The 27,785-nt window shown below is 37.6% G+C and overlaps 1 protein-coding gene across 5 annotated transcripts in view; it reads right to left on the minus strand.

Moving 5' to 3' along the window:
* Window positions 1-27,785, minus strand: part of TXNDC16 (thioredoxin domain containing 16) — a 115,295-nt gene that overhangs the window by 56,435 nt on the left and 31,075 nt on the right. For all 5 annotated transcript variants that reach the window (XM_046009812.1, XM_046009811.1, XM_046009813.1 and 2 more), the window contains 3 exons: window positions 11,431-11,552; window positions 5,578-5,668; window positions 1,434-1,584 (listed from right to left, as the gene is read on the minus strand). In XM_046009812.1, the coding sequence (XP_045865768.1) occupies window positions 1,434-1,584; window positions 5,578-5,668; window positions 11,431-11,552 (364 nt within the window). The remainder of the gene's footprint in view (window positions 1-1,433; window positions 1,585-5,577; window positions 5,669-11,430; window positions 11,553-27,785) is intronic.

The following is a 27,785-nucleotide window of genomic DNA, read 5'->3' on the forward strand; positions in this document are numbered from 1 at the left end:
TAAGCAAAAGATCAACAAGGAAATAAAGGCCTTAAATGACACACTGGACCAGATGGACATCACAGATGTATTCAGAACATTCCATCCCAAAGCAACAGAATACACATTCTTCTCTAGTGCACATGGAACATTCTCCAGAATAGATCACATCCTGGTCACAAATCAGGTCTCAACCAGCACCAAAAGATTGGGATCATACCTGCATATTTTCAGACCACAATGCTCTGAAGCTAGAACTCAATCACAAGAGGAAAGTTGGAAAGAACTGAAATACATGGAGGCTAAAGAGCATCCTACTAAAGAATGAATGGGTCAACCAAGAAATTAAAGAATGTAGTGATCCGAAGGGAAACGTGCACCCGAATATTTATAGCAGCAATGTCCACAATAGCCAAACTATGGAAAGAACCTAGATGTCCATCAACAGATGAATGGATAAAGAAGATGTGGTACATATATACAATGGAATACTATGTAGCCATCAAAAGAAATGAAATCTTGCCATTTGCAATGATGTGGATGGAACTAGAGGGTATCATGCTGAGCGAAATAAGTCAATCAAAGAAAGACAATTATCATATGATCTCCCTGATATGAGGAAGTTGAGAGGCAGAGTGGGGGGCTTGGAGGGTATGGAAGGAAAAAATGAAACAAGATGGGATAGGGAGGGAAACAAACCATAGAGTCTTAATCTCACAAAACAAACTGAGGGTTGCTGGGGGAGGGTGGAGAGGGTGGTTGAGTTATGGACATTGAGGAGGGTATGTGCTATGGTGAATGCTGTGATGTGTGTAAGCCTGACAATTCACAGACCTATACCCCTGGGGCAAATAATACATTATATGTTAATAAAAATAATTTTTTAAAAAAACGTTCATAAAAGAGGTCTTTCCTTAACCATGATGTGGTCTTTGTGATCTTGGAGTGGTCACAGTTCATTAAAACTACAACAGAATATTTCCACTTACACATGGTTATATTTGGATTTCAATTTCCAGGCATTAAAATGTCATCTCACGAACAGTGTATCTTCTATTCTACATTTAATAAGTAAATACTCCTAAATCCCCCTCAATGAATGAAATAGGTCTAAGGAAAGGGGAAAAGATAGCGTTCATCTAAGTAAAATGCATAATTCCAATAAATTTTACATATGAATGACCTAATGTATTAAAATAAGAAACATACAGGACTCCTGGGTCAGTCTGTTGGTTGAGCCACCAGCTCTTGGTTTCAGCTCAGATCGTGATCTCAGGGTTATGGCATCAAGTCTAGCATTGGGCTCCATGCCTAGCATTGGGCTCCATGCCCCGCATGGAGTCGGGTGGGATTCTCCCTCTCCCTCTGTCTCTGTCCCTCCCCCTGCTCTCTCTCTCTCAACACAAATAAATAAAATCTTAAAAAATAATAATAAAATAAAATATGAAACATACCAGAAGAGGAGCTTCCATTGTCTTAATAAATCGATGTATATTCAATGTAGTCAGTGGTGGTTCCATCAGTGTTCTTCTACATTGCTCAGTCAAATCCAAGACTTGTTTACAATGAAAAAAGTAGAGATGTGCATTTTCAATATCCTCAGTGCTACAAATAAAAAATTAGGGACAGATTCACTTGAAGAAGTTCAATGTGCTATGTTTCTACCATTCAGAAAGACATAGTTCAAATATCTTTAAGTCTCATGTGTTTTAGTTACTGTTTTAGTAAAAATCTAAAACAGTAAAACAAAATAAAATGGACCTAAGCAAAAAAAGAAGATACAGTTTTAGAGTTAAATTAGCAATTTTTTCCCTAAACTTCTAAATTAGGTTATAGACAGGTCCACACAATTTTTTTTTAAATAAAAGACTATCACCTTGAGGACAAGGAGATTATCTTCGAATATAGTTGCTTTTCTAGAGCTATGCTAAATAAAGCCTTGTAACACAAATTTTCTAGGTTTAATTTAAACTCAAATCTGTTTTGAATAAACTTCAGCCAAAACATGCCTTAAGATAGAAACCATGTGACAGTTTGTGGGAGTTTGTGAGTTTGTATCTGAAATATTACAAAACTCAGCAAATATGGCTTATAATTTGAGTTCTGGCATCCCTTCAATAAGAGAATTCAAAGATAAACTTATAGTGGGTAAGTAAAGTTTGCCAAAATTAAAATAGCATTTTAAAAATCTCCATATGGCATTAGCAGGGTTTGGCAAAATACTGCAAATTTTTATTTTTAAAATGTTATTTTAATTCTTGATACATGTTCAAACTGAGATCTAAGTTCACTGATTTCAAATTTAATTACAAACTAATTTCTAATAGAGTCAATGGTTAAAGAAACAATCAGTCAAGGATTATAAAGCCTATTCTGTGTTAGGCCCTATACCAAATACAAAAGACTAAGATGAATAAGATGATTCAAATCCTTGAGAGGCTTAGAATAAAGGAGATACAGTTTTTTCTAATGTAGTTTGTAAGTGCTACAATATGCAAAGTACTATGAGAAACAAATATTTCATTCTGCCTCAAGTCAGAGAGGAGAAAGAAGGAAAGGAAAAAGAAGTTCATAGAGATTAAAAACAGTAAAGGAGAGAAGAACTTCCTGAACAAGATAAGACAAATGGGTACTTTAGACAAAGGAACTATATAGCCAAAACCCTATTAAAGTACTTAATTTTTGACCCTTAAAGTCAAAGTACTTAACTTTGAAACTATTTAGGGTCTCATATGGTTACATATATTAAAAGCAAAGTTTTGAAAGCAGGAGGACCCAGTTGAGGTTGAACATCATATCATAATCTCTGAAATAATAAAATAATTTTGGAAAGTTATTTCATCAGAAATCATTGGTTGTAGGTAACAGAAACCAAAAAGATGGGGAGGGGGCTTACTGGAAGTGTAGAAGCACATATCACAGAACACAAAGAAAATTCAAGCAATTAAATCAGAGAATAAATGTATAGATCTGAACAGCAGGAGTTCAAGGGATCTTCATTTTGCCATTAATACTTTTCAGCTCCCAGCTCTCTTTATATATAAAGACAACCCTCTCTGCTTTACTTCTACATGGCCAAAACATTCCTATGATCAAGAGAGCCCAAACACTATATAATCCCATTTCTCCATGTCCAATTCCAAGTTCCTGAGAGAGGGGATCTCATTTGCTAAGGTAAGCCAGTGGGCTGGTTGACCCTAGATCAGGTGGCCACCTCTGATCTAACTGATGATAACATGTATGGGGTGAGGGGCTAACATCCTTGGCCTATACACAACCCTTTAAGAGGGGAGTGCAGGGAGATAACAAAACGTACTTGTATTCCTCTGGCATGCCACCTCTTATACTACCTATCCTATACATCCTCCTTAACTAACTATTAACTTCAAACAAATTCAGGCCCAACATGATATAATGATTAATATACTAGACCTACCCAGTGTTACAGCTCCAGCAACTAGAATAGTGCCTAGCATATAGAGGGCATTCAATAACTATTTGTTGAATAAAAGAATGAACAAATGAAAGAAAAAAATGCATTCACCTCTCCTCCATTAGGAGACAACCCAAAGTCATAGCCAACTACTTCATCCAGAAGTCATGCCATAGGACTATAGTACTCTGAATGCAAAGTCCCTCCCTGTCATATCAGGTCTAGGTAGAACTCCTTATCATCTTGCTATCCATGAATAGATAAATACTGAAACATCTCCAATGTAATAAATATTCAAAAGTATACAAAAAAAAAAGAGTAACAGGATATTTTAAAATTCTCATTTTAAAAACAGGGGAAGGCAAAGATCCTTACAGACCATTATCATGTCTAGCCATAGATCAGAATATGCTATGTATGTGAAATATCTTGCTGAACAGATTTTGTAAGATAAATGATAGGACCTATATCTTCTGTGTTTTAAGCATGTCACCTTTATCTGCAACTATTCATCACCAGAAAAGGAAGAAGATAGGAACACACAAAAACGTACAAACAATTAACTGGCAGCAAAACTGTAGGGCTGCCACAGAATCACCATGAGATGAGAATAACCAGGCTTCCCCCATTCTGGAATGGGAAACTGGCAGTCAACACTGAGAGTTGCAAAGCAACTGGCTAAACCACTGCTTATCTTATCTTGAGACTCAGTGACTTAGAGCAAAGCTTGGTGGTTTTGTCAGCAAAAGTCCCTAAATGGTTAAAAATATTAATTTGTATACAGACAGTAATCATGCATCAGAGTTTTCTTTAATTCATTAATGAAGGAGTCAGCAGAATGACAGTCCAATCAGAAGAGAAAAATGAGGAAAGGTGGCCAATGAGAAAATGCTGGCCAATGTTGTACAGAGCAGTAAAAACATAACTTTTCTCTCTACAACCTTATTCCCCATCTAGCCACTCCTCCCAAAAAATCATTTCCCTAATCAGCCTTCTTTGCACTAAACTCTAAATTTACAGAGTTGTAAAATGTCTGGGACTTAATTAATTGCATGTGGTTTTATCAAATAGTCACTGTTTTCCAAGAGGTTAGCAGGAGGGCTAATTAAGAACTCTTGCATGGTTGGGACATGGGTTAAGGGTCTGCATTTGGCTCAGGTGATGATTTCAGGATCCTGGGATCGATCCCACATCAGGCTCCTGCCAACAGACAGTCTGCTTCTCCCTGTGCCTGCCTCTTCCCCTGCTTGTGCTTCTCTCATCCTCTGACAAATACAAATAAAATTTAAAAACAAAAACAAAACCCTTGCATGGTATAAAAAGGTCACATGATCACCATTTTGCCTTGCTTCCTATTAATTTTCCTGAAGAGCATTTTGAGGAAAAATCTTTAAAATACACTGACTATTCCCTGTGTCTAAAATTACTAAAGGAAAGAAACGTCAACCCTAGGTTGCCCAGGCAAAAAGTCAAAAGAAGAACTCTACCTAAAATTGTAAGCAAGAAACTAGACAAGAAAAAAAACATTTAAAAATTTTTGCTCAAAAACTGTACTTAAATATATTAAGACTATTCTGACAGGGGCACCTGGGTGGCTCAGTGGGTTAAAGCCTCTGCCTTCTGCTCAGGTCCTGATCCCAGGGTCCTGGGATCGAGCCCCACATCGGGCTCTCTGCTCAGCGGGGACCCTGCTTCCTCCTCTCTCTCTGCCTGTCTCTCTGCCTACTTGTGATCTCTGTCTGTCCAATAAATAAATAAAATCTTTAAAAAAAAAAAGACTATTCTGACAAAGTAACTTAACAGAACTCTCAGGAAAAACTTCTGGAGTTTACTTATGAAAGCTGTTATTTTATCACCTATGTGATCAATGTGGGAGATCTATTCCTAAAATATACTTAGCCACTCATGGGGATCACATATTGTGGCTTATCCATATTGTCTTTGTTCACCTTAGCCTAACCTCACCTCTGCATATTTAAATTCATTTTCAGACTGTACAGTGGAAGACAGTAATAATGAAGGGAATTTGCAGTTTCATTTATATATTCCCATCTGCTTACAATTCCTCTCGGGTAAGCCCATGATGTAAACTCTGATGGAGATGTTGAATAAGTAATGTGAAAGAAGCAAACATAAAATTGTGGACGTATCCCTCTTGTACGTACCCAATACTTTCCAAAAGGGCAGTTTCTGTGGTTAGAACAAACTGGTATGTAGTCCCATATACAAAAGCAGCTTCCATGACCGCTCTGTGCTCTGAAGAAGAGATAAGAGAGTTGGGAGACAAAAGAAGTTAGTTTGTGTGACTCTCTGAGTATTGCCCTACACCCTTTGAAGCTCTATTATGAAGAAAAATTCCTTGTAGGAATCCCAGTTGGGAAAATGCAGGCAGTTAAAGAAATTATGAAAAGTCTATTTTATTCAAGGAAAGCGAAGAGTTAATAGGAAATAGAAATGAGTTATACTTGAGAATATAACATACGACAAATCTGTGACAGTTTCCTCCTCATAGTAGAGGAGAGACTATGCATCTACCATCCAATTTTTACGTGTTATATTTTACATATGTATATGCCTACTTATTGTTTATGGCTTGGTTTTCTTTTAATCTAAGTTATTCTTTTTTTAATTATTTTTATTAACATATAATGTATTATTTGTCCTGGGGCTAGGGGTCTGTGAATCATCAGGTTTACATACTTCTTTTTTTTTTTTTTAAGATTTTATTTATTTATTTGACAGACAGAGATCACAGGCAGACAGAGAGAGAGGCAAGCAGAGAGCCTGATGCGGGGCTCGAACCCAGGATCCTGGGATCATGACCTGAGCTGAAGGCAGAGGCTTTAACCCACTGAGCCACCCAGGCGCCCCACATATTTCAAACGTATTCTTATAAATAGTTTTAAAAAAAGCAATTCAGGGTGCCTGGGTGGCTCAGCTGGTTAAGCGTCTGCCTTTGGCTCAGGTCATGATCCCAGAGTCCAGGGATCAAACCCTGCATCAGGCTTTCTGCTCAGCTGGGAGCCTGCTTCTCCATCTCCCTCTGCCTGATGCTCTGCTGACTTGTGCGCACTGTCTCTCTCTCTCTCTGTCAAATAAATAAAATCTTTTTAAAAAATTAAAAAATAAAAAATAAATAAAAAGAAACAATTCTCCAAAACATATGAAGAAAAACAACAATTTATCCCCCACCCCCACCCCATTTCCAATTCCCAAGGGACAGCTACTTTCAATTCTTTTATTGTTTCTTTTGGTATTTACCTCCAAATCTTTAAATGACATTCTTAAACTCGTATTTCTTGATTTTTTAAAGTGTTATTATTACTATTTATTGACTTCCCACTATGGCAGATGATAATTTAGCTCTTTCCCAAAACCTCACCCCACATACACACTTCTATCCCCTCGATGATCCCAATATAGTTCTAATTTTTATTAGCTTAATTTTCTGCATTTACATTGTCATAACTCAGCAAATACTATTTACAAGTGAGTCACAGAATGCCAAATGAACATTTCTCCTTTTCTGAGCAACTTTTTCACTAGCTATAACTTTTTAATTTGTTTAAATTTATTTCTATTGCTAAATTCTTCCACTGCTAGTGAATGCTCTCAATACTTCAAATCGATCAGGCACATGAGCAGTTCCCTCTTCTTGGAGACATTTCTGCAGAGCCCACTGATTCACTGCAGTGCCTGCGACTGGGCCTGCTACACAGCTTCTATCCTGGGAACTCACTACTCACTTCACCATCATCCTGGGGATTCTCTTACTCTGTCTCTTGTGCTGGGTCCTTTGGCCTGTTACCCACATCCTCCTGACTGATTTACTCCCTCGCTCCCATTCTCTAGCACCTTGTGCTTGTGAGAGGATATATGAAATACACATGTTTTGTGACCTTATACTTATAAAAGTGTCTTTATTTTATATTGCAACTAACTATAGTTGTCTGCATATTGAATTCTACGTTCAAGTCATTTCCCCTGAGAATTCTGAAAGCATTGCTCCATTTTCTTGGGTTTCTTAGGGCTGCAACTGAGAAGTCCAATGCAATTCTGATTCTTGATGCTTTAACTGTATACTCTTTCTTTCTGGAAGCTTTTAGAACAGTATTTGTTCCCAACATTCTAAAACTGCAAAATGAGATGTTTTACATTCACCCATTATCCTGGGATTCAGAGAGCCCTTTCAGTTTGGAAGCTCAAATCCTTCAGTTCTGGGAAATTTTCTCAAACTATTTACTTGAAGCATTTCTTCCTTTCCGTTTTATTTGATTTTCCCTTTTCTCCTCACTGCCATTTCTAGGCAGTCATCTTCCCCTCCCCCTTTGAATCTTCTACCACATGAGGAGTTCATCAGAGTATTCCACTCACCATTCTGCCTTGAAGTCATCTACCACCCCAGCCAGAAACAAACCCCTCATGCCACAAAAAAATTTAGCTTCTGTCACATTGTCATTCTAATACTATTCCCTCATAATCCTTGGTGATTTCATTATCCCCGTACTTGATACTTGCAAATCCTAGCCTCTCAGTCTTTGGTCCTCTCTAGAGACTCCAGTGATCTCTCTACAAGTCTACCTTAACCACTCGCTGCTATGGTCCCACAACAGGACTTGTAATTATCAATCTCAAACCCCTCCAAACCCCTCCAAAATCTCAATGTCTAGCATACCCTCAACCCCTTCCTTCCATAAACATACACCCCCTCTCCATCTTCAGGTCACTCTGACTAGCACATAATCCTCTAGGAACTACAGTCCTATCATTTTCACCATCCTCCTCTCCTTCAGGGTTTTTTTTCCCCTCTTAAGCTTCCCAGCTTACATTCCATGGTCAGTCTTTATAATCACTCACTTATCTGTCTGGCTAAAATACAATCCAGATTAAATCAGATACGCTTCTTATTCTGTACTTACACCCATAAAACGGTAGAGGGAAAAACAAAAACAAAAACCTGCTAGCATCACCACACTAATGCTCTCACTTTATTATTTATTTGAGAGAGAGAGCACGTGAGCAGGAAAAGGGGCAGAGGGAGAAGATCTTAAGCAGACTCCTTGGTTATGCAAGGCATGATCCCACAACCCTGAGATCATGACCTGAGCCGAAATCAAGAGTCCAACACTTAACCTACTGGACCACCTGGGTGCCTCATGGGCTCATTTTAAATTACTGATACCAACTATTATTGTGTCTGGCAAACATTTTTTTTTAAAGATTTATTTATTTGAGAGAGAGAGAGAGTGCACAGGCAGCAGGGGGAGGGAGAGAAGAATCTTAAGCAGATTCCCCACTGAGTGCAGAGCCCCCACACGGGGCTCAATCTCAGGACCCTGAGATCATGCCTCGAACTGAAACCAAGAGTCAGACACTAAATTGGACTGAGCCATCCCAGAAGTCCCAACCGTTCTTTATTTTTAGGCCTTCTAAAACAACGATTTCATGTCTTCTCTCCTCAAACTATCTGACAAAATCATCATTTTTATTTCACTGAGAAAAACATAGCCAGTTGCAAAAGCAAAAACAAAAAAACTTCCAGAAGCATATTTATCCACCCACTTAACAAAATTGATGCCCACAGTCTCTGTCTTCCCTCCTTTTACCATAGATGAATTTTCTGTGCTCCCACCAAAGAATCACACTTCCCCTCGTTCATTAGATTTCGTCCCCTCTTGTTGACTCAAAGATGTTATTCCAGTAATTCTCCCTGTTTTGTCCTCCATACTGTAGTTTCTGCTTTCTACTGGATCTTTCTTGTCAACATACAAATATGCTTAAGAAATTCTTCAGGGGCGCCTGGGTGGCTCAGTGGGTTAAGCCACTGCCTTCGGCTCAGGTCATGATCTCAGGGTCCTGGGATCAAGCCCCGCATCGGGCTCTCTGCTCAGCAGGGAGCCTGCTTCCCTCTCTCTCTCTGCCTGCCTCTCTGCCTACTTGTGATCTCTCTCTCTGTCAAATAAATAAATAGAATCTTTAAAAAAAAAAAAAAAAAAAAAAAAAAAAAAAAAAAAAGAAATTCTTCACTTCACCCACATACTCTTCCAGCCACTGCATTTTCCTCCTTCCCTTAACAGCAAAATTTCTCTAATGAGTTTCCATATTCACAGCATCCAGTTGCTCTCTACCTATTCTCTTATACCCCAGTAGGCATTTACCCTACCACTTTACAGAAATTGTGCTTGCCAAGGTCACCAACAAATTCCATGTGCTAAGCATAATTAGGTCAACTGGCAGCTCTTATCTTAATAAACTTTTCAGCATCACTTGATGCTGTTCCTATCTCTTCCTTAAAACCCTATCTTCAATTTGCTTACAGGACATTCCTACCACACAGTCCATTCCTTCTGTCTCTTTATTGTTTACATCTCACTTCCGTGACCTGTAAATGTTGACGGATCTCAACAGTTCAATCTTCTTCTTTTTCTCATCTAGCATCATTTACTTTGTGATCTCTTCTGGTCTCACAGCTTTATCTCCCAAATTTATAGCGCGAGTCTATATCTCCACCATCAAACGTGGACTAGTAGCATCCAAATACCTTGCTGATATCTCTCCTTGGCTGTCTAGATGGTATTTCACAAGTAGGATGTCCAAAAATGAATTCAAAGGCTTCTCCAAACTGTCTATTTTCAATCTTCCCTACTTCACTTATTAGCAATTTCACCTTTTGAGTAACTCAAGCTAAAACCTCAGAGCCACCCTGGTCTCTGCTATTTCTCTCTCACTCCACATCTAATACATCAGCAAATTCATACAGCCAAAATACTGCTAGAGTTCAAATTTACTGCCACCTCCACTGCTAACACCCTGATCCAAACCACCCACCAACATCTCTCACCTTACTTATTGCAATAACCTCCTAACTTTCATTCCTGATTCTACTATTCCTCCTTTCAGTCTATTCCAAACGTAGAAGTCAGGATGATCCTCTTAAAATACAAATCAGAGAATTCTGGTTCCACTGTAGCAACATAAACCCTCTGTAGCTCATCTTTCTCATTGATGACAATTATAAACTACGGATAGTTAACCTGAGAGGCCTGTAAAGTAACAGGCTAACAGTAGTCAAAATAATAGTATATTATTACAAGTATATTAAATTCAGTGGCATGCTATGTAGCTATCAAGTTTTATGTTTATAAAAATTGTGATTTTACTTCATGGAGCATTTCCATTTTTTTTTTTAAAGATTTTATTTATTTATTTGACAGAGATCACAAGTAGGCAGAGAGGCAGGCAGAGAGAGAGGAAGGGAAGCAAACTCCCTGCTGAGCAGAGAGCCCAATGCGGGGCTAGATCCTAGGACCCTGGGACCATGACCTGAGCCGAAGGCAGAGGCTTTAACCCACTGAGTCATCTAGGCACCCCACCATTTCCATTTTTAAAGTGTCTTTAACATTTTATATTAACATGATCAAGTAAAAACCATTAATAAATCAAAGTCTTGAAAGCATAATAATAATTTGTTCGTAAGATGTTTATAAATTTCTTGACTACAAAATTATGTAATTTTGCATTTTATAGCTCACGATGATGCTGTCAAAATTACATATTCTTTAAGTCAGGAAAAAGTCATAAACAGCAAATGTTAAAACAAAACAGAAAGCCATTCAGTCAACATTATTGAATTCAGTAAAATACTATACCAGGTACCAGGAGGACCATAAGGAAATAAAAAGAGTAACTAACGCTTATAGGAAACCCCTACATATCAGGAACTATTTTAATTATTTGAATTCATTTGGTCCTCACAATAACACTAAGGGCTAGGCATAGTTATTTTCACTACCTTAGTGATTAGGAAACTAAATTTACCTAAGTTGTGCAAGTCACAGTGTAAGTCATGGGGGCAGAGCATCTAACTAGGCAATCTGGCTCCAGGGTTTTTGTTCAATCACATTACTATGCTGCTTGCTTAAAGAAAGAAAACTTAATGGTAAGGATCCTATTTTAAGTCCTTCAACACATTCAGACAAGTGCAGAGGCACAAAAAGATTAAGAGAAAAGTTAAATACCTGGTGTTCCAATGGCTCTTACGTAGGAGAATGCAATGTTGGCTTTTCCTTTCAGAGCACTTTCTATGTTCTGAAGGTCTTCCAGAGTGGAAATATATTTTACTTCATTAAAAAGAAGAGCACTGAAATAAACAGAGATACAATGGGTAGAAGAACCTGATATGTGGTTATTTAATACGTGTTTTCAGTAAGTTAAAGAACCTAATCAAAAAAGAAACTTAACTCTTTTGAACAAATTATCAGCGGTAAGAACTTAAGCATTTTTTTATATTTATTTATTTTCAGCGTAACAGTACTCATTGTTTTTGCACCACACCCAGTGCTCCATGCAATACGTGCCCTCTCTATTACCCTCCACCTGGTTCCCCAACCTCCCACACCCCACCCCTTCAAAACCCTCACATTGTTTTTCAGAGTCCATAGTCTCTCATGGTTCATCTCCCCTTCCAATTTCCCTCAACTCCCTTCTCCTCTCCATCTCCCCATGTCCTCCATATTATTTGTTATGCTCCACAAATAAGTGAAACCATATGATACTTGACTCTCTCTGCTTGACTTATTTCGCTCAGCATAATCTCTTCCAGTACTGTCCATGTTGCTACAAAAGTTGGGTATTCATCCTTTCTGATGGAGGCATAATACTCCATCGTGTATATGTACCACATCTTCCTTATCCATTCGTCCGTTGAAGGGTATCTGGGTTCTTTCCACAGTTTGGCGGCCATGGCCATTGCTGCTATAAACATTGGGGTACAGATGGCTCTTCTTTTCACTACATCAGTATCTCTGGGGTAAATACCCAGCAGTGCAATTGCAGGGTCACAGGGAAGCTCTATTTTTAATTTCTTGAGGAATCTCCACACTGTTCTCCAGAATGGCTGCACCAACTTGCATTCCCACCAACAGTGTAAAAGGGTTCCCCTTTCTCCACATCCTCTCCAACACACGTGTTTCCTGTCTTGCTAATTTTGGCCATTCTAACTGGTGTAAAGTGATATCTCAATGAGGTTTTAATTTGAATCTCCCTGATGGCTAGTGATGATGAGCATTTTTTCATGTGTCTGATAGCCATTTGTATGTCCTCATTGGAGAAGTGTCTATTCATATCTTCTGCCCATTTTTTGATATGATTATCTGTTTTGTGTGTGTTGAGTTTGAGGAGTTCTTCATAGATCCTGGATATCAACCTTTTGTCTGTACTGTCATTTGCAAATATCTTCTCCCATTCCCTGGGTTGCCTCTTTGTTTTGTTGACTGTTTCCTTTGCTGTGCAGAAGCTTTTGATCTTGATGAAGTCCCAAAAGTTCATTTTCGCTTTTGTTTCCTTGGCCTTTGGAGACATATCTTGAAAGAAGTTGCTGTGGCTGATATCGAAGAGGTTACTGCCTATGTTCTCCTCTAGGATTCTGATGGATTCCTGTCTCACGTTGAGGTCTTTTATCCACTTCGAGTTTATCTTTGTGTACGGTGTAAGAGAATGGTCGAGTTTCATTCTTCTACATATAGCTGTCCAGTTTTCCCAGCACCATTTATTGAAGAGACTGTCTTTTTTCCATTGTATATTTTTTCCTGTTTTGTCGAAGATTATTTGACCATAGAGTTGAGGGTCCATATCTGGGCCCTCCACTCTGTTCCACTGGTCTATGTGTCTGTTTTTATGCCAGTACCACGCTGTCTTGGTGATCACAGCTTTGTAGTAAAGCTTGAAATCAGGTAACGTGATGCCGCCAGTTTTGTTTTTGTTTTTCAACATTTCCTTAGCAATTCGGGGTCTCTTCTGATTCCATACAAATTTTAGGATTATTTGCTCCAGCTCTTAAGTAGGAGATCTTAATACACCTCTCTCAGTAATAGACAGATCATCGAAACAGAAAATTAATAAAGAAATAAGAGCATTGAATGAAACATTGGACCAGATGGACCTCATAGACATATACAGAACATTCCACCCTAAAACAATAGAATACTCATTCTTCTCAAGTGCACATGGAACGTTCTCCAAAATAGACCACATACTCGGTCACAAAGCAGTACTCAACTGATACCAAAAGACTGACATTATTCCCTGAATATTCTCAGATCACAATGTTTTGAAACTGGAGCTCAATCACAAGGAAAAGTTTGGAAGGAACTCAAACACCTGGAAGCTAAAGACCACCTTGCTTAAGAATGCTTGGATCAACCAGGAGATCAAAGAAGAACTTAAACAATTCATGGAAACCAATGATAATGAAGACACTTCAGTCCAAAACCTATGGGATACAGCAAAGGCGGTTCTAAGGGGGAAATACATAGCCATCCAAGCCTCCCTCAAAAAAATTGAAAAATCCAGAATACACTAGCTCTCTCTACACCTTAAAGAACTGGAGAATCAACAACAAATCAAACCGACTCCACATGAAGAAGGGAAATAATCAAGATTAGAGCAGAGATCAATGAGGTAGACACCAGAGATACAGTAGAACGTATCAGTGAAACTAGAAGCTGTTTTTTTGAAAGAATCAATAAGATCGATAAACCAACTGGCCACACTAATCCAAAAGAAAAGAGAGAAAGCCCAAATTAATAAAATTATGAATGAAAAGGGAGAGATCACAACTAACACCAAGGAAATAGAAACAATCATCAGAAATTATTACCAACAGTTATATGCCAATAAGCTAAGCAACCTAGATGAAATGGATGCATTCCTGGAAAACTATAAACTCCAAAAATTGAACCAGGAAGAAATTGACAACCTGAATAGACCAATATCTAGTAATGAGATTGAAGCAGTGATCAAAAACCTCCCCAAAAACAAGAGCCCAGGACCTGACAGATTCCCTGGGGAATTCTACCAAATTTTCAAAGAAGAAATAACACCAATTCTCCTGAAGCTGTTTCAAAAAATTGAAGCAGAAGGAAAACTTCCAGACTGTTTTTATGAAGCCAGCATTACTCTGATCCCCAAACCAGGCAAAGACCCTACCTAAAAGGAGAATTTCAGACCAATATCACTGATGAATATGGATGCTAAGATTCTCAACAAGATCCTAGCAAACAGGATCCAGCAGCACATTAAAAAGATTATCCTCCATGACCAGGTGGGATTCATCCCTGGGTTGCAAGGATGGTTCAACATTCGCAAATCAATGTGATAGAACAAATCAATAAGAGAAGAGAGAAGAACCACATGGTCCTCTCAATTGATGCAGAAAAAGCATTTGACAAAATCCAGCATCCGTTCCTGATTAAAACGCTTCAAAGTATAGGGATAGAGAGAACATTCCTGAACTTCATAAAATCTATTTATGAAAGACCCACAGCAAATATCATCCTCAATGGGAAAAAGCTGCCAGCCTTCCCGTTGAGATCAGGAACACGGCAAGGATGCCCACTCTCACCACTCTTGTTCAACATAGTATTAGAAGTCCTAGCAACGGCAATCAGACAACAAAGAGAAATAAAAGGTATCCAAATTGGCAATGAAGAAGTCAAACTCTCTCTCTTCGCAGATGACATGATTCTTTGTATGGAAAACCCCAAACACTCCACCCCCAAACTACTAGAACTCATACAGCAATTCAGTAACGTGGCAGGATACAAAGTCAATGTACAGAAATCAGTGGCTTTCTTATACACTAACAATGAAAATACAGAAAGGGAAATTAGAGAATTGATTCCATTTACTATAGCACCAAGAACCATAAGATACCTGGGAATAAACCTAACCAAAGAGGTAAAGGACCCGTACTCGAGGAACTACAGAACACTCATGAAAGAAATTGAAGAAGACACAAAAAGATGGAAGACCGTTCCATGCTCTTGGATCGGAAGAATAAACATTGTTAAAATGTCTATACTGCCTAGAGCAATCTATACTTAAGCATTTTTTTAAAAGATTTTATTTACTTGAGAGAGAGGGAGAGAATGTTCGAGCACAAGCAGGGAGAGAGGCAGAGGGAAAAGGAGAGACAGACTCACTACTGTGTAGGGAGTCCGACACAGGGCTCAATCCAAGGACCCTGGGATCATGACCTGAGCCAACAGCAGAAACTTAACCAACTGAGCCACCCAGGCACCCCAGAAACTAAGCATTTTAATACTGAATTAAAATCACTCTCTTAATCATTTATCTATACCTGGGAACATCAACCAGGAACAGTTGTGAGAAATGGTACTTCTCCATCACAACTACCTTAATGTATGTAAGTTGTATTCGCTAACATCTTATACTGGCCCAATAATCCCTTACACATCTCAGCCTTTAACATATTTGAACTCTTTACACATCTTAACTGAAGGCTTTTTCCCACAGCATATAAGGCTCTTATATGTTCCCCGTTGAGCATGACCTACTTCTCCAGCTCCATTATGTTTACCATCCCTCATGTCTACCATACTTGAGGCACACCTCAAGGCCTTTGTGCACACAGTTCTCTTTGCTGAAAACTATTCCCTCTGCTCCTTCTCATATATCTGGTCTCAGTTTAAACATCACTGCCTCAGAGAAACCTACCCTGTTGGTCCTATTGTAATTAGGTCTGTAGCATTTTCTCTTTAATTTCACACTATTTGATCCTTTGTAGCACTTACCACAATTTATAATTGCTTATATAAGTATTAGCTTATTTATCCCTGAGTCTCTTATTAAACTGTTACCTTCCTGAGTCGGGGCCTTGCCTATTTTAATCACTGTAACAATAATAACTTAGAACAGACCCTAGTACACTCTAAGTAATCAATAAACATTTGTTGAATAAATGAAAGAAAAAGTAGGGTGGGAATTATTTATTCCCATTCATCTGAAGAAATGCAAATCCAAAACAGAAGAGCTTACTTATTCAAAAATGCATTTACAGAATTGAGGAGCCAGGAACAAAAAATAAAAGATGTCTCTTCATTCCTAACTCAGTAATTTTTCCAGAATTTGACCAAATTCTTCCAAATCATCTTTTCAATATATAGATAGACTAAGTAATCATATTTCTTCATCCAAAAAAATTTCCTTTTTAAATTTTCTATTTTTTAAAAATAAAAGTTTTTTAAATTCGTTTTTTAATTAATTTAATTTTTTAAATTAAAAATTAAATTTATTTATTTGAGAGAGAAGAAAAGTGAAAGAGCATGAGTGGAGGGGAAGGTCAGAGGGAGAAGGAGAAGCAGGTTCCCTGCTGAGCAGGGAGCCAGATGTGGGGCTTGATCCCAGGATCCTGGGATCATGACCTTAGCCAAAGGCAGCTGCTTAAGCGACTGAGCCACCCAGGCACCCCTTAAATTTTCTACGTCTATATAAATTATTTATCCCTAACAACTCATTCCACTTAATCTCCCACATACATGTGTGTGTGTGTGTGTGTGTGTGTGTGTGTGTGTGTGTGTGTGTGTGTGTGTTAGGCTAAACTTTAAGGATTTTTAAAAACTGTTTCAAGTCCATATTCTTAAATAAGCAAACTGTCTCCAATAAATTAGTCCACCAGAGTTTCCTCTTATGGAAAACATGGCACTGTCTGAGAATATAACAGTTTTCAAAGTTTCTGGTCTCAGGATCCTCTTGTACCTTTAAAAAATCACTGAGTTCCTCAAAGAGCTTTTGTTTTTGTAGGTTACATCTATATGTAGTTAACAAAATAGATATTAAGACAGCAATTTAAAAATATTTGTTAATTCTTTTAAAAATAATAATAAACATCATTGCATATTAATACTCTAAAAATAACTAAATTTTCCAAAATAAAAAAAATTGGCATTGTTTTATATTTTTGCAAATCTCTAATATTTGGGCTAAATAAAAGTCAGCTGGATTCTCATATCTGCTTCTTCAATCTGTTGTGACATCACACAACATACCATATAGCTTTTAGAAACTGAATTCGTAATAGAATGAAAATGAAAAGGCAAATAATGTCTTAATATTATTATAAAACTATTATGACTTCATGGATACCCTGAAATAGGTACCCTAAATTACAGTGGCTTACATATTTACCTAAACATCCTAGATCTCTTCATTTAAAAAAAAAAAAAAAAATGTAAGGGGCACCTGGGTGGCTCAGTGGGTTAAAGCCTCTGCCTTCGGCTCAGGTCATGATCCCAGGGTCCTGGGATCGAGCCCCACATTGGGCTCTCTGCTCAGCAGGGAGCCTGCTTCCTCCTCTCTCTCTGCCTGCCTCTCTGCCTACTTGTGATCTCTGTCTGTCCAATAAATAAATAAAATCTTTTAAAAAAAAATGTAAAACTTAAATTTCTGTAATTCCCAGGGCTCTTTTTTTTTTTTTTTAAGATTTTATTTATTTGTCAGAGGCAGAGAAAGAGAAAGAGAGAGGGCCAGCATGCACTAGCAGGGGGAGGGGCAGGGGAAGAAGTAGGTGCCTATGGGGGGGGCACCTACCTCGTGTCAGGCATAGTATGAAGCATTCCATGGTAGTGGCAATTTTATCAGTTTGGGGACTGCCCAGCTCTAAACTCTCTTTTACTTTGGGGATTTCTATTTTCTATGTCTTCACGGTGGGCAGAGCCCAAATCCCCCCCACAAAAGCTAATAATATCATAAATTTGCTCTTCTAGGCTCTCTGCTGCAAGCCATGGCCATATGACCCAGAATCACTTGCCTGACATTCTGGATCAGGAGCCAGTGATGTAAAGAATAAGAGACAGAACAGAATTATTTCAAGAAGCAGTAGAGCAATAGTCAGCTTTAAAACTTGGACTAACAACAGTATCAGTGACAGCCCCAGCACAGGTGAGGTAAGCTGTCACATCTGACACTCAGCGCTATTGCACCAGTCACACCCAGACTACTTGTGGGTCATGCTTTGACTATAATTTAGAACCGTATTAACTCTGAGTCCATTTCTCCAGCCCTTCTAGTGAGCCTGAGATTTCCTATATCCACTCCAAATCTGCTTAAGCCAGTCAGGCCCAAATTTTGAGGCTTATCACTGAAAACACTCAGAAATGCACTCAGTCTTGCTTAATTTTCATAGCAACCATCTGAGATCAGTACTATCATTAACTCCACTTTATAGATAAGGTCAAGAGGCTTAGAGAGGTTACCTTGCCTAATGTCCCAAAGCTCATTAAGTAGTCATTATCCATGAGGTAATAATAACCAAAACTAATGACATTCACAATCTAATGATCTCCGTAATTGTTCCCCGTGGCTTCCTAACTTTAATATTTTAATGTTAATTTGTAGAATACAGGGACATCTAAAGATCTCGAGGATCCATTCACAAGCCTGTGCTCCTTTACTCAATTCACAAAGAAGAGAAATACTGAGAGAAATGCGTAAAAGGAAAAAAGTCTGTCTTGACATTTTCTTATATATTGATGGGGTGAAATAGCTTAGAGCAGTTCTGACCTGGAAGCTCCTCCTGTCCCAGAAAGGTCTTCCTTTTCCTTGGCATGCTTTTCCTGAGACACTCCTATCACAACCATTAGAATATGGCCCAGAACTGAATGGGTGTCAAAAAAAAAAAAAAGAAAGAAGGATAGAGAGAGAGAGGGAGAGAAAGAAAGGAAGGAAGGAAAGAAGGGAAAAAAGAGAAAAAGAAAAAGAAACGAAACTGAAGTCAACTTGACCCTACTTTTGGAGCAGCAGGCCATTCAGCCTTTTCTTCAGAAAAAAAGACTATTTTTACATTATGTTTCTGTCATTATTCCTAAAAAAAAAAAAAAAACCCACTAAAAAGGAAATATTACCTTCTATTTTGCCATACCAAATCCCTATGACAAAAAAAAAAATTTTTTTTTAAAGAAGAAAGAAAAAAATGGGGGGATAGGAAGGAGGAAAAACAACACAGAGAGAGGAACAAATTACTTTTATCTAAATTAATTACATTGTGACTGGGCAGATCCATGTATAAAATGAAATATCCCAAAATATTTATTTAAGCATTTTATAAATTAATACAGTTAAAATAACAAACAAAAGTCACCTCTGAAATATAAATGGAGAGTACAAGTAATAACAAATTCACAAATACTGGTCTTATTATTTTTGTCATATATTGTATGTTCTCCTACTCGCTTTCTCCTTATAAAATTTTATCACCAGAAACAATCTTGCAGACTTATAACATGAAAGAATTTCTGCTTCTCCCATTTTTAACAACCAAACGGTGAAGCTTCCAAATTCATTCATCCATCAATCCAGTATTTTATGAACACCTAATACAAGTCATGCAAGGTGCTATGCACTGATATAAGGACTTCGTATAAAAGAGCACCATATAGGGAAATAATCATTTCCACCAGTTAACATAGAGCTGTGAGGAATTCAATCCAAGAAAGTAATGTTTTATTACAATTTCCCAGTAAAAAGTATATCACTATCAAACAGGAACCCACCTGACAATATTGTGCATTAACAAACCTGACACAGATAAAAGAATAAGCAATAGACCAATCCTATTAAGAAAGGACCAACACAGGTGCAGTTTAGAATCTTAGAGGAAGACACTTCTAAGAGTCTTCCAGAGGTTTTTCCAGAGGTTCTATAATAACGTCACTTTAAGACTCAGTAGCCTGGCTTGGCAATAATATGTTAAAGAACAAAATATTAGCAAAAATTGTGATAGTTGAAAATAACTCCCATAATATTTGAAGTTCATATTATTATAAGTAATATGTTCATTTAAAGGGAAAGAAACCGCTTTGTGACAAAACACTGTCTCAAGAATACCAAGCACCACATCTTAATGAAGAGTTCATGAGATTTCATTGTATCTTATAGTCCTGGATAATCTTTCCTTTTTCAATCATTCATGGTATTTAGGAATCAACAATGACCATAAGAATGGTCTTTCTTGGGGCACCTGAGTGGCTCAGTAGGTTAAAGCCTCTGCCTTCAGCTCAGGTCATGATCCAAGGGTCCTAGGATCGAGCCCCACATTGGGCTCTCTGCTCAGCGGGAAGCCTGCTTCCTCCACTCTCTCTCTCTCTCTGCCTGCCTCTCTGCCTACTTGTGATCTCTGTGAAAGAAAGAAAGAAAGAAAGAAGTCTTTCTTTGCAACTGCTACCTCATGGCAAATATCACAGCACCTATCACAGCAAGAATTCACATGAATTCACTTCTGTTAGCACTGTGTGTGGAACAGAACCACAGGTAGACATCTGAATTTGGATTCCTTTTTTTTCTTAATTGAAAAATAAGAAAAAAAATGCATTTTTAAAAAGATTTTATTTATTTCAGAGAGAGAGAGAGAGATCACAAGTAGGCAGGTGGGGGTGGGGGTGGGGATCAGGCTCCCTGCTGAGCACAGAACCTGATGCGGGGTTCGATCCCAGGACTCTGGGATCATGACCTGAGCTGAAGGCAAAGGATTAACCCACTGAGCCACCCAGGCACCCCAGACTTCCTGCATTTACACAGAAAAAATCAACTAACACTCATAGAGTACTGGGTAAAATGCACAATTTATTTTCATAGGCATTACCTTCTTTGAACTTCACGACAATCTCATGAGGTACAACTGTAACATTTAAAGATGTGGAAAACTAGCAATCAGAAAAGATAAATTGCTCAGATCATACCATGGAAAGAAAGGAATGGGAACTCAAATACTCAGTGAATCCTGACTTCCTCATATATCATACAACTTTCCAATCCACATTTGAGATTATAGTGCCTCAATCTCCCGTCCTCTACCTAACCTAACTCCCACTGGTTAAATATGATATTCTCAATCTACAAATAAAGGTTAGCTGCTATCTCAACCTTCTTTTTCTAAATATTACCCTTTTTCATCCAGAAGCTGGGAGTAAAAGTTTCCTCATATGGTTATCAAACCACTCAATTCCATCAGTTTTGACTATGTTTATTTTACAAAACAGGACTAAGAAGTTTTAGACTATAAATCCCAATTCTCATTTTTAATTTAAATGTTATTTATTTTGCAAATTGGTAAAAATTTCCATATGGTTCAAAACACAAGGTACTTCTGAGTTGAGGAGTTGTATCTACCTATAATGCCCTCCCCCAATCCCGGTTTCCCTACTCCATTCCTGTAAACCAACATTATCCGGTTTCCTGTGAATCCTGAATATGTGTGCCTATACATATAGGCCATAAACATGTATTTATATATCCCTCTGTTACAAGACAGTCCTCCCTGGATTTCTCAGTGTTCCTACACAGTCCAAGTCTCCTACAGATGAAACCTAGCATGACATTAACATTAGAGACTGTCTCCTCTGTACCTTCTAAGCTTGCCTCCTTTCTCTGAAGCTATCAGCTCCCATTCAAGGAGCAATAAAACCTTTCCTATCCCCCCTGGAGCCAGAGTTAAATTTAGGGGCAGAGATCTTCTCCTGCAGTAAACAGAGGATCTAACTAGAAAGAAAGATTAAATGTGTCAGCTCTTATAGAAGCTCAGAGATTCATGGGCCCCTGGGTGATTTAGTCAGTTAAGTGTCTGCCTTCAGCTCAGGTCATGATCCCAGGGTCCTGGGATCCAGCCCTGCATCAGGCTCCTTGCGCAGGGGGGAGCCTGCTTTTGCTTCTCCCTTACCCTCTCCCCCTGCTTGTTCTCTCTTAAGCTCCCTCTCATGTTCAAATATATAAATAAAATCGAATAAAATCGAGTAAAAAAAGAAGCTCAGAGATTCATAATTTCTGAGTTCTCCTTCTCCAAACCTCACTCTAAGTCCAGGTGTAAACATATGGCTCTCACATTGTTGCTCTGTGAAGACATGGCTAAGGGGGACCTAGTATTACCATGCTACCCTGACTGCTGTCACTGCTGTGTGGTCTAACTTCTGATTCAGAGTCCTGGTGTTTCTGCAATTATATATACAAGTAGGGTAACACCAGAGACCCTTCTGAGATCTAGACTTAGTATTTCCTGTCTTACATACATGGTGCTGAGCTATACTCTCAACATCATTTGGTTTAGTTTACTTAACATATCCTGAAATATCAGTGCAAGAAAAAAATTTTTTGAGAGCAAGCCAGCAAACACACAGGCACACGCATGTGTGCTCACACATACATGTGCAAAAGTCGGGGAGAGGAGGAGGAAGAGGGAGAATCTTAAGTAGGCTCCACACCCAGCACAGAGCCCAACACCAACTGGACCCTGAGATCATGACCTGAGCCAAAATCAATAGTCAGAGGTTTAATTGACAGAGCCACCCAGGCACCCCAATGTAGGAAAATTTTAATAGACAGTAAGTCAGTATATTTTTACTCGATGTTTTAGGAGTATTTTAAATATCTTACCAAAACCACTACTTAACTGGCCATAATGGTCCAAAAATAGATAATTCTTTAAATATTTTGTGTAATGCTTACCCTAACTTTATGTGTTTTCCTATTCTTCTATTTTTACTAACTTAATCTTTTTCCTACACACAATTTTCCTATATTCAGAGAAAAAAAGCTAGCTAAACCCTTGATCTTTTCTGTTGTCAAAGAACTCTCAATGAAAACATTCTACATAAAGAACAAGTTCAAATGCTTTGAAGAAAAAAAAATAACTAGTATAGGTTTACACATTTGTAAAAAGCCAAATAAAGCAATACAAATATTATCAAATACAAGTTTTGAGTACATATACAAGTATTTTGAGAAATATAAAAACAATCTAATATTATATACAAATATTTCTTCTTCTTGATTATAATAAGGCTAAGAGGAGGACTTGAGTCAAATAACTGACAAGTTAATTGAAATTAACATGTCTGAATAAATGCCAGTGAGTTTTGGCTCATCAGTTTATTGCCTAATAAAATGTTTAATTTAAACTTAGAAGAATTATTTACATATAATTATATACCTACTATATAATATATATACACACATGCATAGTTCATATATTTATTTAGTATCAGATAACGGTGTCTTAGAAAAAAGACAAAGTTCTTATGTATATATTTAATATCAAATAACAGTGTCTTGGGGCCTCTGGGTGGCTCAGTGGGTTAAGCCTCTGCCTTCAGCTCAGGTCATGATCTCAGGGTCCTGGGATCAAGCCCTGCATCAGGCTCTCTGCTTAGCGAGGAGCCTGCTTACCCTCTCTCTCTGCCTGTCTCTCTGCCTACTTGTGATATCTCTCTCTCTGTCAAATAAATAAATAAAATCTTTTAAAAAATAAATAAATATATAAATAAATAAATATAACAGTGTCTTAGGGAAGAAACTCAAGGATATAAACAAAAATAAATAAATAACTGGTTAGCTCTGGGTAATGGGGTTTTTAAGAATTTTATGAGGGTTTTTCATGACTTCCTATGCATTCTTCCTCATGCATTCTACAATAAAGATATTACTGTAATCTAAGTTTGTTTTTCTAGTCTTCTTTAAAATAATAAAAATTCAATAAGGTCAAAGGACATAAACAATGCATATAACTATAATTATGTATTATACTTGTTTCCCATACACATATATTATACATACATATACACACATAAAATATCAATATGTGTATGCTAGAAGACCATGAAAGAAAAGAACCCATTTACAATAGAAACTAAAGAGATAAAATAGCTAGTAATACATTTAAGTGTCCAATCATAAATCATGAAAACACTAAAACTCTACTGGAGGTCACAAAAGAAAAGCTGAACAAACGGAAAGACATCAGGTTCCAGGATGGGAAGATTCATTATAAAGATACCAATCATCCCTAAAACAATTTATAAATTTAATGCCAGTAGGATTTAGTCAGGGAGGGGAAGAAACTGGACGAGCTAATTTTAATGTCTTATGTAAACAAAACAAGCAATTCTGAAAACAGAAATATGAAGGCCTGCTCATATGAAATATGAAATATATGTAAGATCTTCATATTATAAAGCCTCAATAATTAAAGCAATGGTACCAGTATATATATATGAAATGGTCCAAAGATAGACCCAAATATTTATACATGAGCATTTAATATAAAAGGTAACATCTTGAATAGTGAAGAGATTCACTAATCTCAGTTGTATTGAGACAACTGTGTAGCTACCTGGCTAGTATAGAGCTAAATCCATTTCTATACTAGTTAAATTCCAAACATCAATTTAAAATTGAAACCATTAGAACATTAAGAGAATAAATACACCCACACAAACAGAATCTCATCTTTGACAAAGGAGCAGAAAGCAATTTAATGAAGAAAGGATAGCTAAAACAACTGGACATCCACATGCAAACAAATGAAATTAGACACTGGCTTTACACTTTCACAGGAATAACTCAAATGAATCAAAGATCTAAATATAAAACATACAAACGTCTTCCATAAAACTTATAAAAGATAACACAGAAGAAAATCTTGATGACCTTGGATTTGGCAATGAATTTTTGGATATAACACTGAAAGTACAATCCATGAAAAATGTTAAGCTGGACTTATTATTATTAAAAACTCCTGCTTTGTGAAAGACACGTTAAGAGAATGAAAAAAAGCCAAGCCTGGAAGAGAATATTTGCAACATGGCTAATAAAGAATTTGTTTTCGGGGCACCTGGGTGGCTCAGTGGGTTAAACCTCTGCCTTCAGCTCAGGTCATGATCTCAGGGTCCTGGGATCGAGCCCCACATCGGGCTCTCTGCTCAGCGGGGAGCCTGCTTCCTCCTCTATCTCTGCCTGCCTCTCTGCTTACTCGTGATCTCTCTCTGTCAAATAAATAAATAAATAAATCTTAAAAAAAAAATAATTTGTTTTCAAAATATACAAAAGAACTCTTAAATAGTGTTGGGAAAAGTCGTTAGCTACATGCAAAAGAATAAAACTGGACCACTATCTTACACCATGTACCAAAATACATCCAAAATGGATTAAAGACTTGAATGTAAGACCTGGAATCATAAAACTCCTAGAAGAAAGCATAGGCAGTAAGCTCTTTGATATCTGTCTTAGCAATATTTTTTTGGACCAGGCAAAAAGCAACATAAGCTAAAACAAACAAATGGGATTACATCAAACTAAAAAGCTTTTACACAGTGAAGAAAATCATCAGTAAAAGGAAAAGACAAGCTACTGAATGGAAGAAGATATCAGCAAATCGTACATCCTATAAGGATTTAATATCCAAAATATATAAAGAACTTATACAACTTTAAAACTCCCAAATAACCTAATTAAAAAAATGGGCAGAGGACTTGAATAGACATTTTTCCAAAGAAGACATACAGATGGCCAACAGGTGCATGAAAAGATGCTCAACATCACTAATCATCACTAATCAATAATAATCATCACAGAAATGCAAATCACAACTACAATATCACTTCACACCTGTCAGATTGGCTATTATCAAAAAGACCAAAAAAAAAAAAAAGTGCTCTTAGGATATAAAGAAAAATGATCCTTTGTACAATGTTGTTGGAAACGTGAATTGGTATAGCCACTATGGATAACAGTATGGAACTTTCCCAAAAAATTACAAATAGAACTGCCATATGATCCAACAATTCCACTTGTGGGTACTTATCTGAAGGAAACAAAAATACTAATCTGTATAAATACACGCACTCCTGGGGCACTTGGGTGGCTTAGAGGGTTAAGCCTCTGCCTTCAGCTCAGCTCATGATCTCAGGGTCCTGAGATCGAGCCCCAATTCGGGCTCTCTGCTCAGCGGGGAGCCTGCTTCCCCGCCCCCACCCCCTGCCTGCCTCTCTGCCTACTTGTGATTTCTGTCTGTCAAATAAATAAAAATAAATCTTTAAAAATATATATATGCACTCCTATATTCATTGCACCATTATTTACAATAGCCAAAATACAGAAGCAATCTAAGTATCCATGGATGAATGGATTTTTTAAAATGTGACACATACATATACACATATTGTAGTATTACTCAGCCATAAAACAGAATGAAATCTTACCATTTGAAATAACACAGATGGACCCCAAAGTGTATTCCGCTAAGTCAAGTAAGTCAGAGAAAGACAAGTACTATATGATTTCACTTACATGTGAAATCTAAAAAACAAACAAAAGAACAAAACAGATTCAAGGTGGGAGGGGCTGAGGGCAAAATAGGTGAAGGGGATTAAAAGGTACAAACTCTCAGTTATAAAATAAAGTCATGGAAAGAGAAATCCATTGGTTTGATAAGAATCTGCGAGACCATGAGGTTCTTGATCTGTGCAGGGTATTAATGTGTAAGAGCTGCCTATTCCAGGATTTCTCTAGAGGCTGGCAAGAGTACTGAACCAGCTGTCATTTCTATCTTGCTGGTCTGACAGGCTTGGAAATGTCTGAACCTTAGGACCCACTTTCCTTTCTTACCCAATGTTTTCCTGGCAGAACACTGTGGATTGTTAATTGCCGTAAGCTGGAAAACAGTTTGCATTTACAACTATAAATGTATTCATCCTTTTAACTTATGTAAGGATTTTGTACCCAATTCTCAATTCTTTAAGACAGGACAGTAAATTTTGGTTTCTATTGTTCTGTGAAAACATTAGGTCCCAACAAAGCATCATTGTGTGAGGAAAAGAAAGTGCTGCAGCAAAGAAAATAAAAAATAAATAAGTCATGGAGATGAAAGCACAACATGTGACACTAGTCAATGGTATTATGATAACTTTACATGGTGATAGATGGCAACTGTTAGAATAATTTGCCAACATATAAAGATATCAAATTACTATCGTGTACAACAAAAACTAACAGGCTATTGTGTGTCAATTATACGTCAGTAAAATAAATAATAAAATTTAAAAAGATTCTTAGTTGTCAAAAACACAAAACTTCAACAATAAGAAAACAATCTAATTAAAATATGCGCAAAAGATGGGGCAAAAAAACATGGGTGGCTCAGTCTGTTAAGCATCCAACTCTTGATTTTGGCTCAGGTCATGATCTCAGGGTAGTGAATTTGAGCCCATTGTGAATCTGGGCTCCACACTCAGCAGGGATTCTGCTTGAGATTCTCTTTCTCTCCCTCTGGCCCTCCCACCTCTCTAAAATAAATCAATCTTTTTTTTTTTTTGTAGTTTTTGATGTAGTGTTCAATGATTTATTAATTGTGTATAACACCCATGGCTCATCACCACTTGTGCCCTCCTTAATACCCATTACCCAGCTACCCCATTCCCCGCACCCCCTCCTTTCTGTAACCTTCAGTTTGCTTCCCAGAGTCCGGAGTCTCTCATGGTTTGTTTCTCTCTCTGACTTTTCTTCTCATGCAGTTTTCCTCCCTTCCCCTATGTCCACTGCGATGGACCAGAGCAAAGGACCAAAGGACCATAAATAAATCTTTTTTTTTTTTTTTTTTTTTTTAAAGAATTTATTTATTTATTTGACAGAGAGAGAGATCACAAGTAGGCAGAGAGGCAGGCAGAGAGAGAGGAGGAAGCAGGCTCCCCGCAGAGCAGAGAGCCCGATGCGGGACTCGATCCCAGAACCCTGAGATCATGACCTGAGCCGG

The sequence above is a fragment of the Meles meles genome, chromosome 6 (assembly GCF_922984935.1).
Source record: "Meles meles chromosome 6, mMelMel3.1 paternal haplotype, whole genome shotgun sequence".
Classification (NCBI taxonomy): Eukaryota; Metazoa; Chordata; class Mammalia; order Carnivora; family Mustelidae; genus Meles; species Meles meles.